A 26526-nucleotide genomic window follows, 5' to 3' on the forward strand; every position below is an offset into this window, starting at 1 on the left:
TTTGAGTCCTGACCTCCCTGCCAATTTAACAAGGTTGTCCATTATAAAATCTCCTTAATCCATGATTAAGGAGATGGATGAAAAGGATGACCTGTCTTGTGTTATTTGAAATATCTGTGGTAGTTAGCTTCTCCCAACTGTGCCTTCCTGGGTACTCAGTTCAGTTGCAGAATAATTCAATGGTCAGAGAAAGTTGCTTTTGGGGTGTGTTGTTTTGTTTGCTATGGTTTCCACTGCCTTTCTAGGCTCCCTGTCCATTTCTGAGTAAAAAGTGCATACAATTGCACTGGGTGTGTAGTAGGCATACTTTTATACTCTTTTTCTGAGTTTCTATTTTTATATTAGCAAATCGACTAATTGCATTTCACTTTTAAAACAGATAGAGGCTGCACAATGTTTGCTTGGCTCCACTAGGAGGCAATAAGAGACTGTCAAATTGAGCTCACACTATTTCTATAATTTTCAACACTTGAGCTTCTTTGGGTTATTAAGTTGGGATCCAGGGCTAAACATGTTCTACAGCATACCTTCACCCCCTGAAAAGCTGCCCTTGAACGTTAGGTGGACCCTCTGGAGCAGGATTTCATCGGCTATGATAAGATAACCACTGCCACTAGATTAGGAAACCAGCTGTGGCCCCGCTCCCTGGAATCACTTTGCACAGGAAGATTGTTTATGAATCCCGAACAGCCCCAAGGCTGTTATATGTCCTGATCAAAAGTTGCACATGTGCTGAAGTGGTGTGAGGTATGTGTCATGCTACTGCATGTGATTACGATCTAGCACCAAGCATTAGCTATGAATTTTGGAGGGATGGAAAACCTTAGACTCTGCCCTGCTTAGAGGTGATCAGTGCTGTGCAGAGGTGTAGACAGATATTGAAAACATCTTCCAATGGTTCAGCTCAAATACTGGAATTGCCACGAATCGCTCTGCATGTTGTTTCCATGTGCACATGTTGTCCTCACTGGATCAGAGCTTCATCTGTTTTTTTTTTTTTAAATAGAAACCATTTCACGGTTTAGTTTACACTTTTGCTTTAAAGATGAGTTCTTACAAACTTTGAAACAAAGCTGTGGGTTTAAACAACAACTACTACAATGAGGTATCATTATAGTTTTAAGGGATTTATATTAACTGACAGTTTTGGTCTTTTATATATATTTCAGTATGAATATAAGAAGCTGTTTGAGAAAAGTAAGGGGCTGTATCATTTCGCACTGGATACAGTTGAACAGCTGCACCACAAAGAAAACGCAGTGCTCCAAAGTCAGGTATGCACACAGTGTGCACAGTCCAGTAGCTCTGCATGTTTGGATTGTATATTGTGCACAGCATATATGTTTAGAAGGAGGGAAATGCTTTTCATGCATAAAAGAGAATTCATACACAAGGAATGGGAAGCCCCTCCTCTGTGAATGAACAAACTGTTGGTTTTAAAAATTGCTGTAGTTTTGATCCGCGCTTTGTTCTGTTAGGTGAAGTACAAAGAGAAGTATGAAAAAGCAAAAGGCAGGGCCATGATGGAATTTGTGGATACCCCGACTTACCAAGTTTCAAAGGAGGCTCAGAGGTGTCAGAGTGAGGTTGGTGGAATGCTTTTGGAAATCATTACTGTACTGCAGTATTCAATACATTGTGCTGCTATGGCATTTGAATAAGGGCTGTGGGTAGTTCTTTCACTATGATGAAATGCATTGGTCACAGCCTAAGGAGATAATTCAGCCTAGTTCTCACTCAGTTTGGATCTTGGATTCCCAGCCCCCCCCCCCACTGGGCAGCATACCAACTTGACACACTGCATACTGGTTTTTGAAGTCCTCCCACTTCCAAAACCATTTGCAGCACCACATGCTGCTCTTCAGGAAACAACCACATGTTCAAAACAGGCTTCAACACATGGAACAAGTTGAGCAAATCTTTGGATCCCGTTGTGTCTCCCATTTGAAGTTGGAATAGCTGTTTTAGAGATGCACTTTGATATCCTCCAAATGTTTAGATTCTGTATCTTTATGTTTTGGATTGTTCAGAGAAAACGTTTTACCTCTTGCTGCAATATAACTACAGCTTACATGAAACGGCATGCAATTTTAGAGTTATATAAAATTTTATTTCGTGTGCAGAAAATTTATCGAAAAGAATTTGAAGATAAACTCAAAGGAAAGGCAGCGCTGGACTTGGACAAGACCCCGGAATTCTTGAATGTGAAGCGTGTTACCAACCTGCTCAAAGAGGTAAAGGTAAAGGGACCCCTGACCATTAGGTCCAGTCGTGACCGACTCTGGGGTTGCGGCGCTCATCTCACTTTATTGGCCGAGGGAGCCGGTGTACAGCTTCCGGGTCATGTGGCCAGCATGACTAAGCCGCTTCTGGCGAACCAGAGCAGTGCACAGAAACACCGTTTACCTTCCCGCCGGAGCGGTACCTATTTATCTACTTGCACTTTGATGTGCTTTTGAACTGCTAGGTTGGCAGGAGCAGGGACCGAGCAACGGGAGCTCACCCTGTCGCGGGGATTCAAACTGCCGACCTTGTGATCGGAAAGTCCTAGGCTCTGTGGTTTAACCTACAGCGCCACCTGCACAAGCTGTAATAAGTCAGAAGATGGAAGAACCACTTCTAGTTACTTCTTGTTTTACTACGTATGTAATACTTTGGTAAGAAAGAAGTTGTTGTGATGCAGTTTGCGTAGCCACAGTACTGCAGTGTGACAACAGCGGATGGAGCAAGCGAGCAAAACATGCAGGCTAGAGTTGTGGGTGAGCATGCCAGCTGAGTGAGCAAGCCTGCCATTGGGCAGGCTGGTGACACAGACATGCCTTCTCATGTTCCCTTGTTGCTGCAGCTACCCTCCTAATTTGCTTGCCTGCCCACTTGCTTGCACACATGACAGGGTGAGTGAAGCCCCGATTAGCACAACAGTTAAGTGAGGTTGCCAACTCACTTAAAACCATGGTTTCTGATTCTTGTTTGCTGGCCGACCACGAACGATGACTTGCCACTCTCAGATAATCACGCCAAGTCATCCTTAAGCTTCATTAAAGATTGTTTGGTGTGATGTCTGAATTGACTTGAAGCTTCAAAGATACCTGGAGATAAATTGAAACAATACCTCTTGGTTTGTCAATCAAGGAGGAACGCATATCTTCTGGAGACAGTGTCATAAACTGATGTAACTCTGGGTTATGTTTTCTGCAGCATTAGTGTGATATCTTTCTACATGTTCATTTCAATCACAAGTACTCATCATGCTATGTAACTCTGATTTGTGGATAAGTGCCTTTTGCATTGCATTTAGTGCACCTTTGTGAATAATGATAGCATTAGCAGAACTTGAGTGACAGGGTCATTTACTTGTCTGTAATCTGAAAAAAAACACCTACCATCCATAGCGGAAGCTCTTACAGTTTTATAAAATATCTGTAGTAACTAGTTGTATAAAAAAAAGAATGTGGTTCCCCTGCTCCCAGGAGCAAGTAAAGATTACAATCTTTTCATTCTTGGTGCATCCTATCTTTTGATTTCCCAATTCTATTTTAACTATGATAAATGTGCACTATCTAATTCATATTTTATAGAGATTTTCAAAGTATTCCTTGAAATATTTAATAAGAACTTTTCCTTTTCAAGATCTTGCTCACGATTTAAAGCTGAGAAACCTTTCCCCCCCCCCCTCCTTCAAACCTTCAGAAAGAGTATAGAAAAGATTTGGAAGAAGGGATGAAAGGAAAAGGACTGACAGTGTTTGAAGATACGCCAGAGTTGATTAGAGTGAAAAATGCAGCTCAGATACTAAATGAGGTAGGTTATGTTAGTAAAGGTTATTAATGTCGTGGAAAGTGAGCCCTTCACAAAGCACCCAATGACACATCTGCTTAGTTTTTAGAGTCTATGAAAAAGTCCATGCTTTGAAACTGTTTCCAACTTTTTATTTTTTTAGAAGGAATACAGAAAAGATCTGGAAAATGAAATAAAGGGGAAAGGAGTTAAGCTCATCTCTGAAACTCCTGAGGTTCAAAAAGCAAAGAGAGCATCTAAAATTGTTAGTGAGGTCAGTAGAGCAAAACATTTAAAATTATTCCTTTGCATCTTTTATGGCTTGGTGGAATTAGCAATTAATTGGCACATCTGGCACAAGAAGAGCAATAAAGCTGAATAGAACTACTGAATTTCAGAAACACTTTCTGTATTGTTCTCATTTAAGCAAATATATATAGAAATTATTTTGTTTATTGAAAATCATTGTAGAAATCTAATGCAGCACATTCTGTTTTTGAAACGACGTGGAAGGCATAACACGATAGAGTTCTTTGGCAATGTAGCTTTGTATTGCCAAAGGCATATCAGGTTACATGGGAGTAAGTCCCGTTGAACTTAATGGGCCTTGCTTTAACTATCAGGGTGCCAGAACGTTCAGCCAAAAGTCCGAGATGGTTCCTAGAAGGCTGGGTGGCTTTATGAGCCATTGGGCAAGAGAGTCAGAGGAGGAAAATCCTTGCATTTCCAAGGTGGTCTGAGGAATGGGTCAGGGCTTGATCCTTATTGAAGGGACAAGCTGCCTTCCTTCCAGCCTTCTTTTTGCAACAGCACCTTCCCTCCCTCCCTGTTTCCCACTGTGCCTCATCTCCCAATCTGCATTTTGGATCGCAGATTGGTTTTCTTTGCCTACTTCACACTGAATAGTGGGAAGGAGTGCTATATGGTCTGCTGTGTTGTTTAAATAGGTTAATATTCTTGATTTGGTCACTTTTGGCAGTTTCAGTGTGGGAAAACAAATAGTTTGGTTTAGCCTGGTGACGTCCTTTAGGCATGTTTCAGCTGATGGGTCGGCACTGAGGCTCATTTCCTGGACTCTCAGGTTCAGGGGCTGGGAGAGGGGCCTCATCTGAGGCCAAACTCTCTCATCCACTTGTGGTTCTGCGGTCTTGGGGTGGTGGTGATGGGGTAAGTCTTTCCTTCTCACCTTTAGGGGGTGGCCAGGAGTCAGGACAGGCTAGGGAGTCGTGCCCTAATTCCTTAGGCAATGGTGGGTCACCATATGGCTATAGTTATACAGTTAAATTAGTTTCTTCCCCATAGGCATTCTCCCCTGATTATTTTAATTTAATGTCTAAATAGAAGTGGCCTACTTCAACCCCAGCTTATGTGTCTACCTCGGTGTACAAATAAATATTCTAGAGCAGTTAACTCAACACACCTTCCAACACACTTTTAATAATATATGTGCTTATTTAGAGAATTAGGATGTGTTAGGACCCGCTGAAAATAAAATGTTCATTTTGAATTAATTATTTATATTTTATATCACTTGGTAATCCCCAAGTCAATAGCACAGGCTATTTAAATTAGGAAGCGTTCTTTGTATACTAAAAACGTTTTGTTTTTTTTTAATAAAAAAAACCATTGCTGAAAACTCCCCATGTAACTCAGTACCTCAACAGAATTTTAAACCACCATTTAAAATGTTTGACCATGTGTTTAATATGCAAGCCTTCTAAACACTCTGACACATTTATTCATTTTGTAGGTGTGCAAGAACTCCGCTGCAGAGAGAAACCATTTGCCTAAATTCTAAATTGGTCTTTGAGGGCAAAGGTTTTGAATATGCAATGCGTAGCATTTAAAGGTGTTCCGCTCTCTCCCACCCATTCTGTTTCAAATAGACCCTGATATATATTTTCTTGTGTGCACAGAAAGAATATAAAAAAGACCTGGAGACTGAAATTAAAGGGAAAGGGATGCAGGTTGGCACAGATACTCCTGAAATACAGCGAGCCAAGAGAGCATCTGAAATTGCAAGCCAGGTTTGTTTAAAATGCTTCTTGAAATGGAACTGTATGCTTTATAGCATGATATAAGGTAATATGACAACTTTTGGAATTTATACTCTGTTTTGCAAGAGTGGAGCATTTTGGTCTGGTGTCCCATCTGCACCATACATTTAAAGCACTCTCATACCTCTTTAACATCTGTGGCTTTGCCTGAAGTTAAAGCTGAAGTTAAAGGTACCGAGAATTGTAAGGAGACCCCTCAAAGAGCTACAATTCCTAGCACCCTTAACAAACTGCAGTTCCCGGTATTCTTTGTGGGAAGCCATGACTGTTGAAGTGGTGTGCTTTAAATGTAAGATGTGCTTGTGACCTTAGACCAAAATATTCAACTCTTGCAAAACTGAGTGTGAATTCCAAAAGTTGTCACAGATAGGGATTGTAGTTGGACCACCAACCTAAGCTGGTGGAAGGCATACCACCATACCACTAAGGCCCCCTGTGCCTTAAATGACAGCAGTGGGTCCAGGAGAACCGTCAAGCTATGAACTTGGTCCTCTGAGGGAGTGTCTCTCCATCTAGAGCAGATTGCACACCACTCAGCTAAACAGAGGAACGACTCACTAACAGCACCTCATTGTTGCCTAGATTAAATGTCACTTTATCGGCACCCATTCAGCCCATTATCAGAGCCAAGAACTGATTCAGTACATCCACTCCCTCACCTGCAGAAGATAGAAAGGAGAAATAAAGTGGTGTGTCATCTGCATACTGGTGACAATGCACTCCAAAACTCTGTGTGACCCCACTCAGTGGTTTCGTGTAGATGTTAAACAACATAGGTGACAGAACTGATCTATGTGAAACCCCAAACTGGAGAACTTCACAGAGCTGAGCAGTGCACCCCAAGAACCACCATCTGGATCTGGCCACCCAAGCAGGAGTGGAATCACTGCAATGTGGTTCCCCCAGTACAGTGGTGCCCCGCAAGACGAATGCCTCGCAAGACGAAAAACTCGCTAGACGAAAGAGTTTTCCATCTTTTGAGGTGCTTCGCAAGACGAAACATCGGGCGAGTTCTTGCAAGTTTTTTCCCTTCCCCCCTTTTTCTAAGCCGCTAAGCCGCTAATAGCCGCTAATCCGCTAATCTGCTAATAGCTGTGCTTCGCAAGACGAAAAAACCGCAAGACGAAGAGACTCGCGGAATGAATTAATTTCGTCTTGCGAGGCACCACTGTACTCAGCTCAGACCCCAGAAAAATAACATGGCTGATGGTATCAAAAGTCATGTAGGAGAATTCACAGAGCTACACTCTCAGCTCTCTCCTGATGCAGATCATTGTACAAGGTGACCAAGTCAGTTTCCATTCCAAACCAGGTCTGAATCCCAATTAGACTAGATTCCAAGTTGGGTCTCTTATTGGAAGGGCTTTAGTACTGTTGGCTGTAAGGTTCTGGTGAGGGTACTGTGGGGCTTCATATGAAATTGCTCACATACCCAAACCCAGCAAGACTAAACCACCTGCACGTTAGCTGATGTTCTGGGAGCTCAATCCTGCTTTCTACAGGGAACTGTGTCTTCAGCTGCATGTCCACCTACTTCCCACCTGATCCTACATACAATGTCAGGTGTGGGATGATTAGGTGTGGTGTTGGGAAAATTGGCTCGTGGGCTAAACAGGGAGCCAAGGACTTGTGGTAGTAAACTTTCATTGATACCTTACCTGTAGAAGAACAGAGGAAGGGCTTTTCATCCCCCATTTGCATTGAATGTCAATATCAGTGGTAAGCATTTATAAGACATAAATGCTCAAACCTTAAACTAGTGAGTGGATCTTGTGACAGATGAATTTAGTCCTTTCTGAATTACATCTATTATCTATAATGCTCAATTATATGAATTTATCCATTGATTCAGGACAGTGAAAACAGGAGCAACCTGCAATAAAATACTACAGAGATGATGATGATGATGATGATGATTTAAAAGAAGCATTTTTGTTAAATGATTTTCTTCCTTAAGGAACATCAGATATATCTGAGTATCTCCTATGGAGTCAGTATTCTGAAAGTATAAAGGGACAATTTGACCTTCATGGGTGCTATTTAATAAAAGCATGCAGATTAAAGCAGGTCTGTATAAAAGCTTCAGCTGCTGTAGATCTGAGTATTTCCTGATCTGTCCTTCACAGAAAGAATACAAGAAACATCTAGAAATGGAAATTAAAGGGAAAGGCATGCAGGTGGGCATGGATACTCCTGATATACAACGAGCAAAGAAAGCTTATGAAATTGCAAGCCAGGTTAGTGCAGAATGCATTGCTTCAATGACATTTACAGTAAAATACAATGGGCTTTTAACCTTTTTTTTTTTTCATACGAAATCCTTTTGAAAGCAGGAAGTATAGAAAAATAATAAAAACTGAATCTGACAGAAGCACAGCCAGGCATCAGAAATCTAGTTTGTGTTGCAAGCATACCTTTTTGAAAGCAGCACACATGAATTATTCCAGCTGTATGGGTATGAAAGGCTAAAGATATTGTATGTCTAAGAATTCATTAACGTTCCATTTCTTACAGAAAGAATATATGAAGGACCTGGAGACTGAAATCAAAGGGAAAGGAATGCAGGTGGGCTCAGATATCCCAGAGATACAGCGAGCAAAGAAAGCTTCTGAAATAGCCAGCCAGGTGGGTAGGGAATGAAGAGTAATTAAGTGGCGCTTGCAGTTCGGAAGTGTCCTCCTGCGCACAGGGTTGTTCGTTTTGTTCTGATATGAGTCTTATTTTTTAATAAGTATGCATGCTTCTTATGGCAGTGCATTTATTTTAATGTGTGGATGCTAAAATAAAAATAATAAAAGATACAGACTTTAATTCTGAGTTATATTAAGGCCCAGTTTGCCATTGTATAGGAATTGTGAAGCGACAGTAAAGTAGGCTTACACATATTTAAGCCTATTTAGTTGTTTAATTGCTTAATACATACATACTTATTTTGACACTAATACTAATAATTTTATTATTTATACCCCACCCATCTGGCTGGGCTTTCTATTTTGTAGAAAAAGTACAAAGATGAAGCAGAGAAGATGCTGTGCCTCTACTCTGCTGTTCCAGACACTCCTGAAATCGAGAGAATTAAAAACACACAGAGAAATATCAGTGCTGTAAGTAGCAACGGCCCAAATTTTAAGGGAAACTCTTAACAAAGTTCAACATCAAATGAACTCTCTTGTATCCCAGGGCACAATGAAAAATGTACCATTCATTGTCCCCAAGCCTGTTGCATACCCTCGTTGGTAAAGGTTGTACCATTCCTGTTGGGGGGTGGTTATTGTTATTGTTTTGTTATTGTTTGTTATCATGGTATGTAATTTTTTAAAAATATTGTAAACTGCCCTGTGATCCTCAGATGAAGGGCGGTATAGAAGTTTAATAAATAATAATAATTGCAACAATAATTTTCACAGTACTGTGGGAAAAGGTAGCAATGCAACGATTTTTTTTTTGAGCAGTGCAGTCTTCTACAGAGTTATGTGGACTTAAACCCCACTGAATTCAATGGAGCCAAATTTATTATGGCGTCAGCTTTTATGGATCAGAGAAAGTATGAAGTGCACTCTACTCCATTGTTGGTTTATACTATAATAAATTTATTAGTCTTTAAGTGGTGGGATGCTGTGATGGAGGTGAGGGTAGCCTTGCACTATTTTTAAAGGGCTACAAGAACAGGTATACGGGAAAGTGCTCAACCTTTATCAGATGCTAAGAGCCAGGACAATTAAACCTTAAACATCTGTGGATATCACTGCGAAGTATGCTACCTGTTATGGCCTTTCCCAATGTGCACTCTTTTCATATGAGGTTCCAGTAAAGAAAATGAGTTTATTAGTTCTTGTGGTGATTTAGTTTATGGGAAGCTAAAACAACAGAGGCGGTATACTTTAGTATTTGGAACATTGCCTGTTGTTGCAAACTTGTGCCAGGAAGCATACCTTCATAATTATTTTTCTATTGTTCAATGAAGGTGTTGTACAAGAAAGTGATAGGAGCTGGTACAGCAGTAACAGAGACTCCAGAGATTGAACGAGTAAAGAAAAACCAGCAAAATATTAGCGCAGTAAGTTTTTTTAAAAACAGATGCTCCTTTGTGCAAATTTTTATTATTGCTGTTGCTATTGTTGTGGAAATGCACTGTACTAAAAAACAACAAACAAAAATAGAACTATAAAACTGACATTCCAAGTGAAATATATCATAATTCAGCACCAGTCAGATTCCCCAGCCCACCTGCATTTGAAATCCTGGGGGCAAACCCTTTGGAGCAAAGAAGCAGCGGACACAGGAAGAGTTAAGCACTCTCCCTTTCTTTCATTCTCCCAGTTCAGGAGCTATCTACAAAAGAGCGGGGGAAAGCTCAGCCTCTTAATATATGCATGTAACTCTTAATCTCTGGGTTGTGGGTTCGAGCCCCATGTTAGGTGAAATATTCCTGCATTGCAGAGGGGTTGGACTAGATTCTCACCGTGGTACCTTCCAACTCTGCAGTTCTACGGTTCTATCCCCTGATTATATATGCATGAAGTGTCCTTTTTCTTGTATATTTCTGTCTCTGCAGTACTTCTTGAGGAGTCTCAGACTAACACCCAGTTTTGCAACTTCTTATGATATCCTTCTGACATCATCAGAATGTTTTTCTTTATATCGTAAACGCTGAAATGAAACAAATTTCCAACCTGCACTTAATATTGTCGAAAGAGGATAGATCTATTGTTTGATCTATTTTAGGGAATATGTGTCAGTTTTTAAACTTCCTTTCCCTTTTTGTGCACCAGCCCTGTAACTGCAGTAAAAATCCCTGTTGAACCAAATGGAGACTGTACAGCAGCAGTAGCACTAAATATACCTTAGAGCAAATTATGTTAAAGTTAGTAATGCTTCTCTTTGCACATATTTTACCAATGAAATACAAAGAAATAATTACGTTATGCTTCAGCATACAGCTTTAAATACCAAACTAATTAGAACATTTGGAATTTAAACACCAGGTGCCCTATTTATCATTGTTCAGTTGCAATGTTATTTATATATATCTGAAATTAATAGGCTTACTATAAAGTGCAACCTGGTAAAGCAACTGCTGTCAGTGTCACTCCTGAGATGGAAAGAGTCAAGAAGAATCAAGAAATTATCAGCTCGGCAAGTCCTTTGTTTTTCCTTGTTTCTTTTTATTGTTTTGGATTAATAAAGAATTTAACCTTTCTGTGATGAGTGCATCATGCCCTTAACAAATCATGTCCTTAATAAATTAATTTTGTTTTTTTCCCCAGCTGGGGATAACTTAATTTTAATAACTTTTTAAAAATGAAGATTTTGTAGCCAATTTCCTTTGAGTAATAGTGTGTAGTAAGTTTAGTTCACTGTTCTACACACATACATCTTGCAGTAGTCTTGAAGCAGTAACCAGGACATGAAAGAGGACTCAAGCAATCAATGTTACCTAGCCATGGCAATTTATTTCTCATAATTATTCCAACTTAAACTTCATTAAATATCTAGTCTGCAGCCCCCCACCTTGCTGAGCATGGTGACTTAAGTAACCCCAAATACTTTACGAAGTAACAGTTGTATTTTTGGACTTGTTTTTGAACGTAACAATTCCTACAATTCTTAATAAATTAATTTTGAATCTTTATCCGTTTGGCCTAGTGACTGCTAATAATGAAGCAGTAGGTTTCATGTGTGTTTTTCTTATTTCTCCACTTTGTTTTTTAATGACTTTGCCAATGTTTACTAAAGTACAATCTTACATTTTTTGTATCATGCATTATTAACTAGTCGGTTACGAATTGTAGTGAAGGTCGATGACTTTGAACGGGTAGACCAGTGCAATGCGCATTACCACATCTCCACAATGCCTATTCATTTTGGGATAGAATGGTAAAAGAATATCAGTTGCGCGTGACATTAAGCATGATTTTCCTGTCAAGTTGTGCACACTCGAAAAATCCATGTGCTGTCTTTTGCAGGTCAAGTACAGCCGAGATCAGCAACAGATGAAAGGTAGACCTAGTATGATTGTAGACACACCTGAGCTGAGGCATGTCAAAGAGACACAAAACAACATTTCAATGGTAGGGTACATTTTTCACATAGCTAGTGTGTTCTGAAGAGCAGTAGCTGTAGATTGGATTGGATTGAACCCTTCATTAATCTAGGTAACTAGCACGATGCGCTAAAATCTGGACTGAGTTTTCCCACTTACACAGTGGTTCTTGGGGTGGGGGTTTGCTAACTGCATTTAAATGTTGCATATTGTTATACTAATAAAACGACTTCCCTAACCATTCACTCGTGTGGCTTCTTAAAGACACTTCACGTGGTTCCTCTCTGTTTCAGCATTGCAGATTTTAACTGGAGAGGGTGATACACACACACACACACTGCCTTGTGCCTGTGCATGTTTTTGATTTGTGTGTGCAAGTGGAATTCTGAATTTGGTTGCTCTGATTGCCTTTGCCTGAAGGATTGTGTATGTGTGAGTGTGCTGTGCTGTGTATATGACCGTATGTGATGAATGGGGGAGGGAGGCTTTTAAAAAGCATATCGATATCTGTAATACCTTGAAAAGCCATACTAATTTGAAATTTTATCCTAACGTATTGATATGGAGCACTTGTGCTTTCTACAACTGAAATTGAATGAAATGTAAGATGATTTTGAAGGGTTTAGCACCATCATTTGCATGTGAATGTAACACTAAATGCAACAGACTGCATGCGACTTTTTATCTGTATACAAACAGTAATTACCTTAAAAAACAAACAAACCAGCGAGGACAATGGGAATTGCACATCTATTGGGCCTTGTAGCGGCAAGGAACAATTGCATGACAGTGGTTAGCAGCTTGAAATAAGCAAAAATTTCAGTGCCCAAGAAAAATAATGGTGACAATACCTATCTTTTACAGCTCTCAATACACCTTGTCATTGGACTAGAAAATAATAATCTTCCCACCCTGCTCCAGGTCAAATACCATGAAGATTTTGAGAAGACGAAAGGCAGAGGTTTCACTCCAATAGTGGACGATCCTGTAACTGAACGGGTGAGAAGAAATACCCAGGTGGTTAGTGATGCTGCCTACAAAGGCGTCCACCCACATATAGTTGAAATGGACAGGAGACCTGGAATAATTGTGGGTAAGTTTCTACTCTGTGCTTTACTGACCCAAATATATTATGTGGGCCAGCTCTGCAGAATAAACTTGCTCTGTTATTTATTTACTTATCTAGTTATCTTGTTCTGTCTAGTTGCAGTGTTATCTGTATTTGATGTTTTGTACCTTTGTTTCATATGCAGTTCCTTCTTAAGATTAAAATGATAGGTCAGTTTTGGGTTATCAGGCGATAATTGTCTGCTGCAGAATTCCTGATTGCAGTCACCTCTGAAGTAATGAGTATAGTAATTAACAGAACAGATGATAAGATGAAAGGTATTTTAATCAAACATTAATTTGCTCTACAAAGGCTGAAAGGTAAAGAAAGAAAGAGAGACAATATAAAAAGTACTTAAATTGTTAATATGAGCAGCCAATTATTAACATTCTTAACTTTCTTTTTAAAAAATGAAAGTAATCACAGAAGAAATTGCCATTTGACTTTTTCACGTAGATTAGCAGAAAAGGAATTCAGCTCCATGATTTTAATACCTGGTATGATGAGATTTTTATTGTTGGAAAAGTCGTATTATTTTTATTTGCAAACTATAAGTGCTGACCTGTGCATTGAAATGAAAATGAGATGCATTTATTCTTTTCCTTCAGTAACACACTAAGAATCTCGTAAAGTTATTTCTGCAATGTTGGATAGTATTTATGAAACTATGAAGCCACAAATCATATCTCACACTTTTTCAAATGTTATTTTTCCCATGGTCAAATCCATGGTAAAACCCATCTCCATGGCCCCCAGGGATTATTTATGTCTTCCCTGATAACATCTTTGTGCTTTTACTTTCTTCCCCCAACTGTCTTACTGTTCCTTTTTGGGAAAGACCTCAAAGTTTGGCGCACAGATCCTGGCTCCATCTTCGACCTTGACCCTTTGGAAGATAATATTCAGTCTAGGAGTCTACATATGCTTTCGGGTATTGTTTAACATGATTTTCTCCAGTGCTTGATTGTAGTCAAGTAATATTTGACCAGCCCATCTAATGATGTAGTTGCTGCTTTTCAGAACTGATTTGTGTGAGCACAGAAGCATTTTTTTTAATGGGGTGGCCGCATTCATGTGAATTGTCATTGGCCTGTGCACTAATTCACAGAGTGAGGCTTTATTTACTCCACATGTTTGCGTTTCCTGAGGCAATTTACTGATGTCTGGACAGGCCTAAAGGCTGCAGATCTAATGCCCACTACTGTCTAATTTAAGCACTGGATGTTTATTCCAATTATGAAATTTATTTAATATCATGACAATGGTTAGTTTAATTTTTGCTATGGATCACATGGCTTGGCTTATGGAAAGATCCAGAATGCAATTTAAAGTTGGTGATAGGTCTTGTGGGTTTTCTATCAGCTGCCTAGATTCTGTGGTTAAATGCAAACCATTTAAAACCACATCTCAAAAAGAACAGCACATAGCCTCCATGAGCTATCCATTGTATCCCTTAAATAACTGAATAACTAAATATAATCTGCTTGCTGCTATAATTTTACACACACAAACAAATTCTATAGCGCCCTTCACCTGAGGATCATAGGGGAGTTATAATCCACATTACAGCAAGTTTCTGCATGGTTCCTCTTAAGGCTAAGCAACACAATTTCCTTTGAGCAGTAAAATGTCTTATGTCACAGCCATAGGAGCCCAGATCTTAGAGGCCAAGGTCCCTTCACCCCCACCAATAAAATATTTGAGGGGGCTTCCCTCACCAAGTTGACGGACATTGCCATTCAAATGGTGTGCACAAGTCACGTCATGTGATTGATTATGCGGGGTGGGGCTTACCTGGCCTTCCTAATACTGTATTCAAGTTGGCACCACTGGTCGCAGCTGTACCAGTATTTGTGGGAACAGTCCGTGCGTGGCCCTAGCCAGAATCCAATAGCGGCATTCCTGTGCGAACAGTTTTCCCTGCTTGCACATTTTAGTGAGCTCATGGATTCCAGTTATTAGTATCTTGGGGCAGCTTTGCACAAGATGTTGCTGGCATGGGAAGTACCCAAGTTGTCAGCCCTGTTATTTGAATAAAAACAAACAAATAAAGAAGCTCTCTCTTACTTTACTCACCTGTCCTATAGCTATTTACTGCAGTATTGTGTTTCCCCTCGTAGAAAAAGCAAGACGTTACAGTAAACAGCATTTCCGTTCAACCAGTACTTCTGGCGTTGGAGATGACAAATCAGAGGGCTCTATGTTTTCTTGTTCCAGTGAGGTAACAAGGCCATCTAACGAAGGAGGTACCCATAGATGTCCTCTGTTCCCTTCTGATTAACAGTCACAGTGTGCCTGTTTCCTTGCACATCTCCAGGTTAACCCAGCAACCCTTGTTTGCCCAGTAAACAAACAGCTGTGTAAGAGATGTATTTTTATTAATGTCAAAGAGCCCTTAGCCAGTAAGATTTTGGTTTGTTTGTTTTTTTGCATGCAGTGTTTGATTCACAGGTCTTAATGCCTCTTCTTGGTTAGCTATTAACATACTTATTAAATAAAATATTTTTGTAGGAGTACACAGCATCTAAGTCACTGAGAGGGACAAGTACCCAAGTCTTGAATTATTTTATGCTTTCTGCTATTGTGTTCAATTGCAGGGCCTCTGATCATTTAAATTAAAGGTTTGTGCTCCACTGTAAATCACATTCTTACATTCTTAACACACATTATCACAGGGCAACTTGTAGACTGAGGACTGATAGTTCAGGCTTCCCCGTGTTTCTTGCATGCTTTTATTGGAATTCTGGTATATGTTGGCAAAGTCCCAGCTCATTCGATCTTCATGCCAGTGTTCTGAACGAAGTTGCCAACCATTTCCGTAAATGAATATACATGGAGAGCTTAATAAGCATGCTTGTTGTTGTGTCTGTGCTTTAAAGTGGATTTTGCATTACACTTAAATATGTCTATGAAATATTCATTGCAATCTTCTATTCTTCTTGACTATATTTCCAGGCCATTTAAACTATGCCTTGTCATTTCAGGGAGGTATTTTGTCTTAAAACTGAATAGCTTTAGCGCTCCCATTAGCATCTGACAACTATGTGTTTCTTATTTGGAATTTAATATTTGGGTCTCTGAAATTTGCCAAGTTCAAGCCCATTAGTGACAAACTATGTATTTTCTTTTATGAAACACCAGTGTTAAAAGAAATTTGTTAATCTGAAAAGAAGGTCCTCTCCCATAATGAGTTATCTTGCTTACTACATTTCTGTAAAGTCCTGAATACTTTTCTTCAGTTGTAGTTGACATAAGTTGCGATTCAAATATATATATTTGAATCTATATCTATATCTATATATGAATATATATGAGAGAGATCTAGCCACTATCAAATGTTTTGCAGTTCCAGTGAACTCAGTCTGAGAAGTATCCCTCTGTTGTAAGACAGGAATGTAAAATTATAATAAGTGCCAAAAACCAACAATGCAATAAAATTAAGGAAAATAAAACCATCCTGAGAGAACGTTTCACAGTTAGGGGGCTACCACAGGATTTTGAATATATATAATAGTACATGTGTTTCCATTAATGTAGTGACTGCATTGTGGTCCCATGGATGGTGCATCTTGGATACGATATTTTATGAGCTACCTATACATCAGCAAAAGGGGTTGGGTAGGCAAGACTTCTCAGCCTAATGGAATCTGTGTGCATTTATGTAATAAAGCAGCAAACATTCCCCCATTCAGACACATAAAGGGTTTCTAGCTGGCCTGTTTAGTAGGTTCTAATATTAGAATATTTTATGAATGGTTTTGTAGATCAAAGGATCTCTTTGTTCAAATTGTTACTTTCCAGGCTTTATGATTTTGCAACTATTATACAATTAGATTATATATACTTCATGGTTCATTTCAGTGCATTTCCTGTTGAGATGCATAGTGAAAAGAAAGTAAGTCATAAAAGCAAAGTTAAGATTCCATCAGATTTTCTAGTTGAGTAGATAATTAAAACCAAACCACTTTTTAATCATACTTAATGGAGCAAGGAGCTTTTATGATACAGCAGTCTTTTGTTATTGTTTGCTTATTTAACCATGTGTAAAAACCTAGCAATTTGTAATGGCTTTGTTATTTTTCGGAAAAATGGGAAAGATTTTACTGCGTGGGGAAAGAGCTCATATAATTAAAAAGGTTTTGCATGGTAAAGCATTCTGTCTTGGAAAGACCAATGATCTTTAAAATTTCTTTTACTTTTTTTACACAAGGTTTATACCATCGGAATGTCAATAGGACTGCAGGCAGGCGGGATAGAAAAGTCTTGAGCAATAGATAAAATAATATCTATAGGGCAAGGTGGGCAAGGTCCACCACGAGGGACTCTTCATGAACCAAATCCAGCATTGACTGCCTAGCATCAAGGTTAGACGCTAAGCAGTCTACTGGGACGTGGAAGGCTCTACGCATCCTGGGTAGTATTATCTGCAGCTTATACCACATGATGCAACATTGCCACTTTATGTGCCAAACTCCTCTTTGGAACTAAGTTTAAAGTGGACTGTGATGAATTGACAAGCAGTTCCTTCCTGCTGAGCTGCCTTAGGATGGGGCCAGGTATAGTGCTGCCTGTGACTTGCACACCCTCGGGTAGGAGTATTCTGAGCCTGTTATTTGCCCTGGGCAATGGAACATTCAGCCAGCATCTCTGCATCTCTTTGGGAGCAGGACTGCTTGCTTACCTGCAAGATTCGTGCGCACATGTATGTAGTGTGTGACATACTAAGTTTAAGAAAGTTTTCATTAGGTCTCAGTGATCATAGGCAAAAGGCAGAAGGACGCTTCAAAAACAAGCAAACAAACAAACAAACAAACAAACATGAAAGATCTAGCTAACCTATGAATGTCTATAACTCACAGTCATAGGGTTGACTTGGGTACAGGAGCAGTATGTTGGGTCTGTATAGAATTGCAGGTGGGGAACAAAGAAATAATTGTGCAAATGTTCTTTAGAGTGATAATTGTCCAGTGCAACCAGTAAGTTTAGCTGCATATGGGCCTGAGTTGCACGTACTGATTTGCATGCATATGGGAAATGGAGATAAGTGTTCATTACTACAGAAATTTCTCAGCTTCCCCACTTGATCACATCTTCCAATCAGTTTCTCAGGTTGTAGATGAAAAAAGTATTTGGGAAGACATGCTTAAAAGGAAAATGATACTAGAGAAGTTGTGTCTTAAAGAGACATATCCTTGGCATGGGATATGCCAGGGATATCTCTCTCCCTGACCTCGTGACTATAAAACGCAGGCTAATTTTTATCCTTCCCCCACATCGTTCCCCCCCCCCCCCCGCCTTGGACAACATCTTGGCTGATAAAATGTTCTCCACAACTCAAAAGCTTGCTACTATTTCGTGACATTTTGGTTGGTCCCAATAACCCAACAGCAGATGTAGGACATTTGTTTCATATGGACCAACATACCGGCCACCTTTGTGTGTGTTTGTACCCAATCAATGAATGGAGGAAGAGAAAATCACAACACAATGTCACTCCACTTTTAGAAGGGCAACCTAGATCCTTCTGCAGGAATGGGGAGGACTGGGCCCACTGGTGCCAAAATGACAGCATCCTCATGTCTCCATAATATCTAATCCAGAGGTAGCCAATGTGGTGCTCTCCAGATGTTGTTGGACACCAACTCTGAAATATAGTCGAGAGTGGATTTCATGCTCTTTATTCAGCTCATAGTGGTGAGGAGGAATGAAAGTCCCCCCAAAGTGTCTGCTTTATATACATTATTTACACAATGAGCTGCACGTGATTGGCTAATTCCAGAATTCTCTTTTAGGCCAATCAGGTTGTGGATTCACTTCCATCTGGAGCTGGATTGGGTGGCTCCTGCAGACCAATCATACTGCTGCATTGTTCTAGGACCAATCAGATTGCTGCATTTTTGATCCTATTGTTCTAGGACCAATCAGACTGCTGCATTTTGGATCCTATTCAACTCAGTACATAACAAACTCCCACCAGCCCCATCCGATATGGCCAATCTGGAAGTAACTATGTTGGCTACCCCTGGTTTAACCTACATCCAAAGAACTTGGGAACAGATATCCTACTTTGGTCAGAGAATTTGGAGACCTTTTGATGCGCTTTTAGATCCCTTGATAACAATTGTCCCCCCCCCCCAACTAATATTATAGCAGCTTGTATCTGTGTCCATTGTGGTGTTCTAGGTTAATAAAATTGCTTGTTTGGTAGAAGGATTGCATGTCTTTCTGTTTTAGCAGAACCCTGGTCCCAAAGTGAATATGAGTTGTTTGCTGCCCACTGCGTTTGTAGTGTAGACAGCACAGAAGTAATTTCCTTTACTGCTGAAGTGAACTCTGTCTGCGAAGAGAGGTGTGAATGCACCTGTTGTGACTCTCTGGGTAGTTGATCAGCAAGATGTAGGAAGGTTGTGAGGCCAGAACCACATCTACCAACCTTTGATTTTCATGTTGGGGTATGTAGCCATAGAATGTAAACAAGTACTGCTTCATAGAATAAAAAAGTCAAGGGGGTGCAGCTCTTTTGAAGTGGAATTGTAGACAACACAACATTGTTATGTGACATTAACTATAGAATGTTTTCATTTAACTCTTCCTTGCATCTGCCAGGTTTGGGGTGTCAGTGTGTGCTTGGGGAGTCCCCCACCAATTTTTAAAGTTAGTTTTTCTATCTAAGACAAGCTTTTTTGTGTATACAGAAGCTCTTTCTGCTTACTCCAGTTCCTACTGAGGAAACCAACTCCTGCAGATGTTGTAAAGGGAGAAGAAAGCACCACTTCACTTAATGAATGACCATAGCATGTTCCCTTGTAGTAATTCATTTATGTTTCTTTTGCCATGCAGCCCCTGTACTTCCGGGGGCATATCAACAAAGTCAGCCCCAAGGATATGGTTACATGCACCAGACTAGTGTGTCGTCTATGAGATCAATGCATTCACAGCCACATTCAGCTACCTTGGTGAGTATTGAGTTAAATAATTAATCCTTTTCACAGCAGCCTCTCTCCTACAAACACAATTATTTTCCCTCTTTCCTCTATAACTGAGCCTGTCTTAAAAAAACCCTCTATCTTGCACTTTTTCACATGGGCTATAAACATGTTCTCTAAACTTAACCTGAGCAAACTTAATTTTTTTTTTTTGGTAACGGACCTGTTTAAGACCTTAAAGGAGTACAAATCTCAATTACATATTGCAATCTATCCAGTAGCTAAATTACTACATTGTAATTGAATTATGCTGGAGATTTCCCCTGACAGCTGCCTTATGTAATTACATATAGAACTTTGAGCTTTGTTTCTCAGTTACACCCAGATCATAATAAGCTTCTAAAAAGTTTTAGAAGTTTTTCACAGTATGGCTATGCTGTCTGGAGCTGATAGGAGTCATATTCCTAAACTTCTGGAGGGCATTAGGTTGGCAAAGGCTGTCCCAGAATCATAAGATACAGTAAAGAATCGCATTCCCACACCTTCTAATACAGTATTTGATATTCAAAATATCTCTTGATGTTTCTGGCATATGGCTGGAAACTGACACTTAAAAAAAACAACACAACCTCATCTTGATGGAGAATGATGGATTAAAACACTACCAAAAACCTACCATAAACTGCTTTGAACGGCAGTGAATAAATGTGTAAAATTGTTTGGATCTTCAAACTCTGAGTTAAAAGCTTTCTGTAAACAATGAAATATTGCTGTAAGCATTTCCACCGCAAAATGCATCATAGGACCCATCCATACGTCCACTTTTCTCATACTTTTTAGGCATGGATCTGAGCAGTTTTTCATTTGTCTTGCCATTTTCCCTGGGAAAACCCACTCTTTACTACTGAAATGGAACAAATATCTGCAGAAAAACCAGGTTTAAGCAGCTGCACAAGCAGAAGTGTGGACAAGCTCATAGAATCTTGGGTGGAATAATAATAATAATAAACAAAAACAAAAACAAAAATAAAATGCCACCCATGTGACTGGGTTGCCCCAGCCAATCTGGGTGGCTCCCAACAGGTGATTCTCCCATACTTAGGTTGGCATAAATGTGTTTAGTAAATTGTGGTCGCTTAAGAATAGATTTTGAAATACTGTCTTCCCTGACTGATCACTAAGTTTAGCTAGCAAACGTGACCACATCTTTATGGTGAATAGCTAAAAAACTCCCCAACAATAATTTATCTTTCTCCCCACCCTCCACTCCAATTGTATAGATATCTATGTGTAATATGTGTGGTTATATACAATTAATGGCAGGAAAAGGGTGAAAATCCTCCTCAAATATAGTTGATCGTTGAATTTGCCTGATATAGAGCATTGTGACGTGTAATTGGTATGGTATATTGTGTGCTTTTTAAGTGCCAGTTCATACCTATGGTATTCTCCCCAAATATGGATATCTTAGCTTATTTTATGACGACCAGGCAAGTGACAATGCATATTTCAAAAGTGTTTCTAACATTCAGGGCTGCATACTCAAGACTATCCCTAGTTCCATGAAGATTAATTTCTTTGCAATTTGAAAATTTGCTGATCTATACAACACACATTGGTGGTGACATATAATGTAGGTTTGTAGAGACTGGTTTGTTGGAAAGTCTGTGAATTATCTTTAATGGACTCCCCTCTCCTTTCTTTTCACAGAGAACATATAGAGCAATGTATGACTATAGTGCCCAAGATGAAGATGAAGTTTCATTCAGGGATGGTGACTACATCATCAATGTGCAACCAATTGATGATGGTTGGATGTATGGTACTGTTCAGAGAACTGGGAAAACTGGAATGCTTCCAGCAAATTACATTGAGTTTGTTAATTAATACTCACCCTTAGTACTTCTGAGCTTTATTTTGATTTACTTAAGCTTTACAAACGTACTTTTAAGACCACATCTTCATTACTTCCCTGTTAATGTAACAATCAGTGCTCCTTTCTGGAAGTCAAACACAATTCCTCTAACAAGTCCAAGAAGCACTGAGTTCCCAAAGTGTGCTGCTTAAACAGATATAGAAAAACAAACTTGTTGGTGGAAACCTGGTGCTTGTAATCATGTAAAGGTTTCTATTAATTAGCTCCCAGATAGGTTTCTGCCTTTACAGTAGGCTGCATTTCCCACTTAAGTTTTAATCACAAAGCAGCTGGTATTTTTTATTGTGTGACTTTGAAATTGTAAGAGGTTATACCTTGGTGTTAAGGTCCGAGTAATTAAAAATCCAAATTAACAGAACAAATCTTTTGTTGTTGTGATAAATGACATGCTCAGAAGTTGCTTACAACTGCCTGGCAGCCTTAAACAAAACGTATCTTGTACTTAATGCCGGAAACTTCCTGACACACAGCTGTCTATTGTATTTTCCCCTGAATCTTTCATTTCTCTCATCCATAGTCCCAATTCATGTTAGTCCTCCCAAACTACCAGTTGTGAATGATCTCCAAGTCATGACAATAGCTGTGCCTTTTTGCACAGTTAGAAACAATTTTAGAGTGCATTTTCTATTTTGTTAATTCCAACCTTTTCTATTTCCCCTTGTATTAACACTGTTTGTATAGAAATTACTGTCTTCAAAGCACTGTCTTCAAAACACATATATCTATTTTTTGTTGTTGTAAGGGTCTGTCCTGAGAACTTTGCAATGACATATAATTGTACCCTTTACGTGTAATGGTTCAATGCAGGGATGGCAAATATGTAGCCTTCCAGATGTTTTGGCCAGGGATGAAGGGAACTGGAGTCCAGCCACATTTGGACAGCCACAGGTTTTCCATCTCTGGTATAATGGATTGGTGGTAGGGGTTACTTCATGAATTGGGGCTTGGATTTGGGACCTGACTGGCAAAGAATGTGATTTTTTCCAGAGGCTTAGTTCAAGAAAAAGATTATTAGATATTTAGTAAATTTCTAGCTTTGTGAATATAACTCAAGGATTTACTCAGTAATTGAAGCATGGCATCCACCTGAGAAACTTTGTCTTCCCACAAGGTAAAAAATACAAAACCATTATTTCCCGTTTTCTTTTTAAAAAATGATATCAGTTGCACTGCTGTCTTACCTTATCACTTCTAATTAATATTCATTGGATCACAAAACACTTGTTAGATGTTCCTAAGCTTTTTAGAAGCTGGTGAGAGCTGGTATGGTGCAGTGAATTAGAGGCTGAGCTTTGAAACAGGGAAGCCCTTGATTCAAATCTCACTTCTCCTACCAGCTCATCAACTGGCCTTACTTAAGTCACTCTCACTCAACCTCAGTTCCTTATCTGCAAATGGGGAGACCAATACTGAAGATAATACTGGTGAATAACTTTGTAGTATTATAGGGTTGGGTCCAAAGGTTTCCTTCCTTTGATGGAAAGACTCATTTGATGAAAGATGCATTCTGTCAGTTGAAGGGAATGTTTGGATCAAGCCAATTATTATTAACACAAGGTAAAAAAAATGAAAGAGCAAAAGGGAAATACAATGAGTTTAGTTGTCAGAATTTGTCCCCTGAACCAGTGCATTTCTTCAAGCCCAGCATGTAGTGCATGAAAACAAATTTGCTGAGACATATTCCTAATTGTTTATGCAAAAATAAAAAATAAAAATCAGTACCAATATAAGTTACTTCCATTCTGCATTCATAGTATCCAACATATTATGAAAAGGGGAGGCATGGGAAGAATATATTTTTCTAGGTACTCAAAGTATGGATATTTATGACCATTTATCTCTTGTTTTTCCTCCATACAAATAAAATCAGGACTGGTGTGGGTGTATGTGTGTTTAAAAAAAAGATCCAGGTCAGAGAGAGGGAAATGTAAACCCCCAAGTAAGATGTTTTTTAAATAGATTGTTATTTACATAGATTGGTGTCTAAGGGCTACAATGTATTTTGCTAATGGTATGAATTACTGAAGTTGACCTTTAAAGGTATGCTGCATCCATTGTATTGTGCATAATTTTTTTTTAATTGTCTAAGGGAAGTATATTTAAACTGCTTTTAGAGAGTTTTGTTCTCAGATGTCAGAGGACAATGTCTCTAGCATAACATCTCGAACATAGTAACTCATAAGTACAGAAGTTAAAGAATAGAAAGCTCTTCATTTCTATTATTCTGTTTTACCCAAGAGAAGGAAAATAAACCATTTTTTCCATCAGACCAGCAGCTGTTTTGTCTCCTGGCCATTTTTCTGTGAGAGTGGTAGCCATAGAATGGCCTCAGTTTGACCTGGGCAGTTCAGGCCATTTAGCTATTCATTGGGCCAGAGCATGGACTTCAGATTGGTGTTAATAAAAAGACTGTCATGCCTGATTCAAGTGTTCACAAGATGAGATGGACCAATCTACTCATGAGACCATGCCAATTCAGTTTATATGTGGCGAGTTTTGAAGGAATATGTGGGGAGCTTTGCCCTGGAAACCTTTACCTTTACCTTATGCTGATATTGTAATGTTGTAAGGTAAAGGTAAAGAGACCCCTGACCATTAGGTCCAGTCACGGACGGCTCTGGGGTTGCAGTGCTCATCTCGCTTTATTGGCCGAGGGAGCCGGCGTACAGCTTCTGGGTCATGTGGCCAGCAGGACTAAGCTGCTTCTGGCGAACCAGAGCAGTGGTACCTATTTATCTACTTGCACTTTCAGTCCCTTCATTCAACCACCTCCATGTTGGCAGTGGCGTAGCGTGGGGGGTGCAGGGGGGGCCGGCCGCACCGGGCGCAACATCTGGGGTTAGGGCAAATCCACGGGTTAGGGGGCGCAAATCCACGGGTTAGGGGGCGCAAATTACTTGCCTTGCCCCGGGTGCTGACAACCCACGCTACGCCACTGCATGTTGGCAAGCAATGCTGTCAAAATAGTTTCTCATTAAGTAAAGGAAATTGTTTGCAATACCCATATTTGTGCAAACAACATGCATATGCAGTCTGTGACATTATTACATGTGATATTAAATTGCAAGGATGAATGCCATCTTTATTTGCCTGTTGTAATTTAAACCCCCCCCCCCCCCGAAACAAGGTACTGGTAATTGTTTTTCAAAGAGAACTGTCCCACTGCAAAATGTTTATGGCATTTATTCAAATATTTAATGCAGTTTTTGAGCTGGTGCACCATGCTGCATATAAATGAATGCAGTTTCATACAGTTTCATACACAAGCAGTGTGGTTGCCAATGGATCTCACCTATTGTGGATTATTCATAGGGTTGTGGCACTTATTAAATGACTCAGATTTGTGGAAAACCCTTCAGATTAAACTCTGCCACGCAGAAATGGATTCCAGTGGCAACTATGCTATAAGAGCCTTCCTCAGCCTGCTGTCCTATAGATGTTGTAGACTACAATGCCCATCAACTCTAGACAGCAAGGCCAATGGTCAGGAAGGCAGCTGCAGTTTGGCAAAGGCTGTCTAATAACGCATGATGTAGCTCTTATGATTCCCACGGTGCACATTCATAACTGAAATCCACCACCACAAAATGAAGCTACATAAAAAGTATCCTTTTGAAAACTATAATTCAATGTGCTCAACTTAAGAAGACATTTTCTAGAGAGGTGAAAAACATTTTTAATTTTTTGGGGTGTTTCACCTTGTACTGGACAATACCTGAAATTTACTCTTCTTTCTAAAACAATTGCAAACACAGAAGTTGGGAAGAATGTAGTTTAGCAGTTAGTTAATAAGAGCTGTTAGATTTTAGGTGTTAGAAATGACATTATACCGTTAACTACTGGATAAACTTTAGTTAATAATTAAATAGCTGAAACCCAATCAGTAGCATCGAACTCTTCCAACCTAGCAGTGTTTTCTGCTAACAAATGCAAACTTCTGAATTAAAATTATGAAGCTCTTAACAATGCCTTGCCAATTCTTCTCTAGGTTGAGATTCAGAGGTAGGAGATAGACAAGGAGATGAAACCAATGCATGTAGTCAGAGCTTCATATGCTGCTGTTGGCCCAAGAATCTACTTTTTAGTGTAAAATACTGTTTGGAAGAATGAACTGTTCATTATGGAGCACATGGTTTTTATGAAGGGTCCAGGTTCTCTAGTTTGCAACTACGATTAAAAGAATTCCAGGTATGAAAGTTGTGCCTGAGAATTTGAAGAACTGCTTCCAGTTACAGCACTGGTTTAGATGGGTCAAGTATCTTTCTTGGTGTCAGGCAGCTTCATATTCTGCAATATGCTTCCCCCTATCCCAAATGACAGTAAGTCCGGAAGCAGGGATGGGGAACCCGTCACCCTCCAGATGTTGCTAGACTCCAACTCCCATCACTCCTGACCATTGGCCAACAACATCTGCAGGGCGGCAAATTCTTCACTTCTAGCTTACAGAGGTATGCTTTTTTCCAACGAGGGAACATGCATCAGACGTTGGAAGGAATCAGATTCTATTGCAGACTGCACAATTACAAATTCTGCATCGGATTCCCAGATAAAAAACTGTTGCAGCTCAGTTTTAGCTAACTGTAGCTAAAATTCCTCAGGTTTTCTGCCCCTGTTTGCCTGCAACTCTTTCCAAATTCAGACTTGTTTCAAGCTGTCTCTCTGTTCCCCAAACTTTGGTT

The 26526-nt window shown here is 39.6% G+C and overlaps 1 protein-coding gene across 11 annotated transcripts in view; it reads left to right on the forward strand.

Moving 5' to 3' along the window:
• The window catches only part of NEBL (nebulette), a 167665-nt gene extending 143543 nt beyond the window's left edge, over window positions 1-24122 (forward strand). For 2 of the 11 annotated variants that reach the window (XM_081881972.1, XM_081881981.1), the window contains exons 5-9: window positions 12799-12970; window positions 13824-13916; window positions 15106-15231; window positions 19826-19941; window positions 21622-24122. In XM_081881972.1, the coding sequence (XP_081738098.1) occupies window positions 12799-12970; window positions 13824-13916; window positions 15106-15231; window positions 19826-19941; window positions 21622-21798 (684 nt within the window). In that variant the 3' untranslated portion in view covers window positions 21799-24122. Of the gene's footprint in view, window positions 1-1169; window positions 1275-1478; window positions 1587-2123; window positions 2241-3630; window positions 3802-3940; window positions 4052-5693; window positions 5805-7960; window positions 8072-8348; window positions 8460-8833; window positions 8939-9798; window positions 9892-10389; window positions 10839-10877; window positions 10971-11800; window positions 11906-12798; window positions 12971-13823; window positions 13917-15105; window positions 15232-19825; window positions 19942-21621 lie in introns of those variants that run through there. The other 9 variants (XM_081881971.1, XM_081881974.1, XM_081881975.1 and 6 more) reach the window with 9 other exon arrangements.
• The last annotated feature ends 2404 nt before the right edge of the window (window positions 24123-26526 follow it).

Source organism: Podarcis erhardii, assembly GCF_964252035.2.
Source record: "Podarcis erhardii genome assembly, chromosome: 12".
Classification (NCBI taxonomy): domain Eukaryota; kingdom Metazoa; phylum Chordata; class Lepidosauria; order Squamata; family Lacertidae; genus Podarcis; species Podarcis erhardii.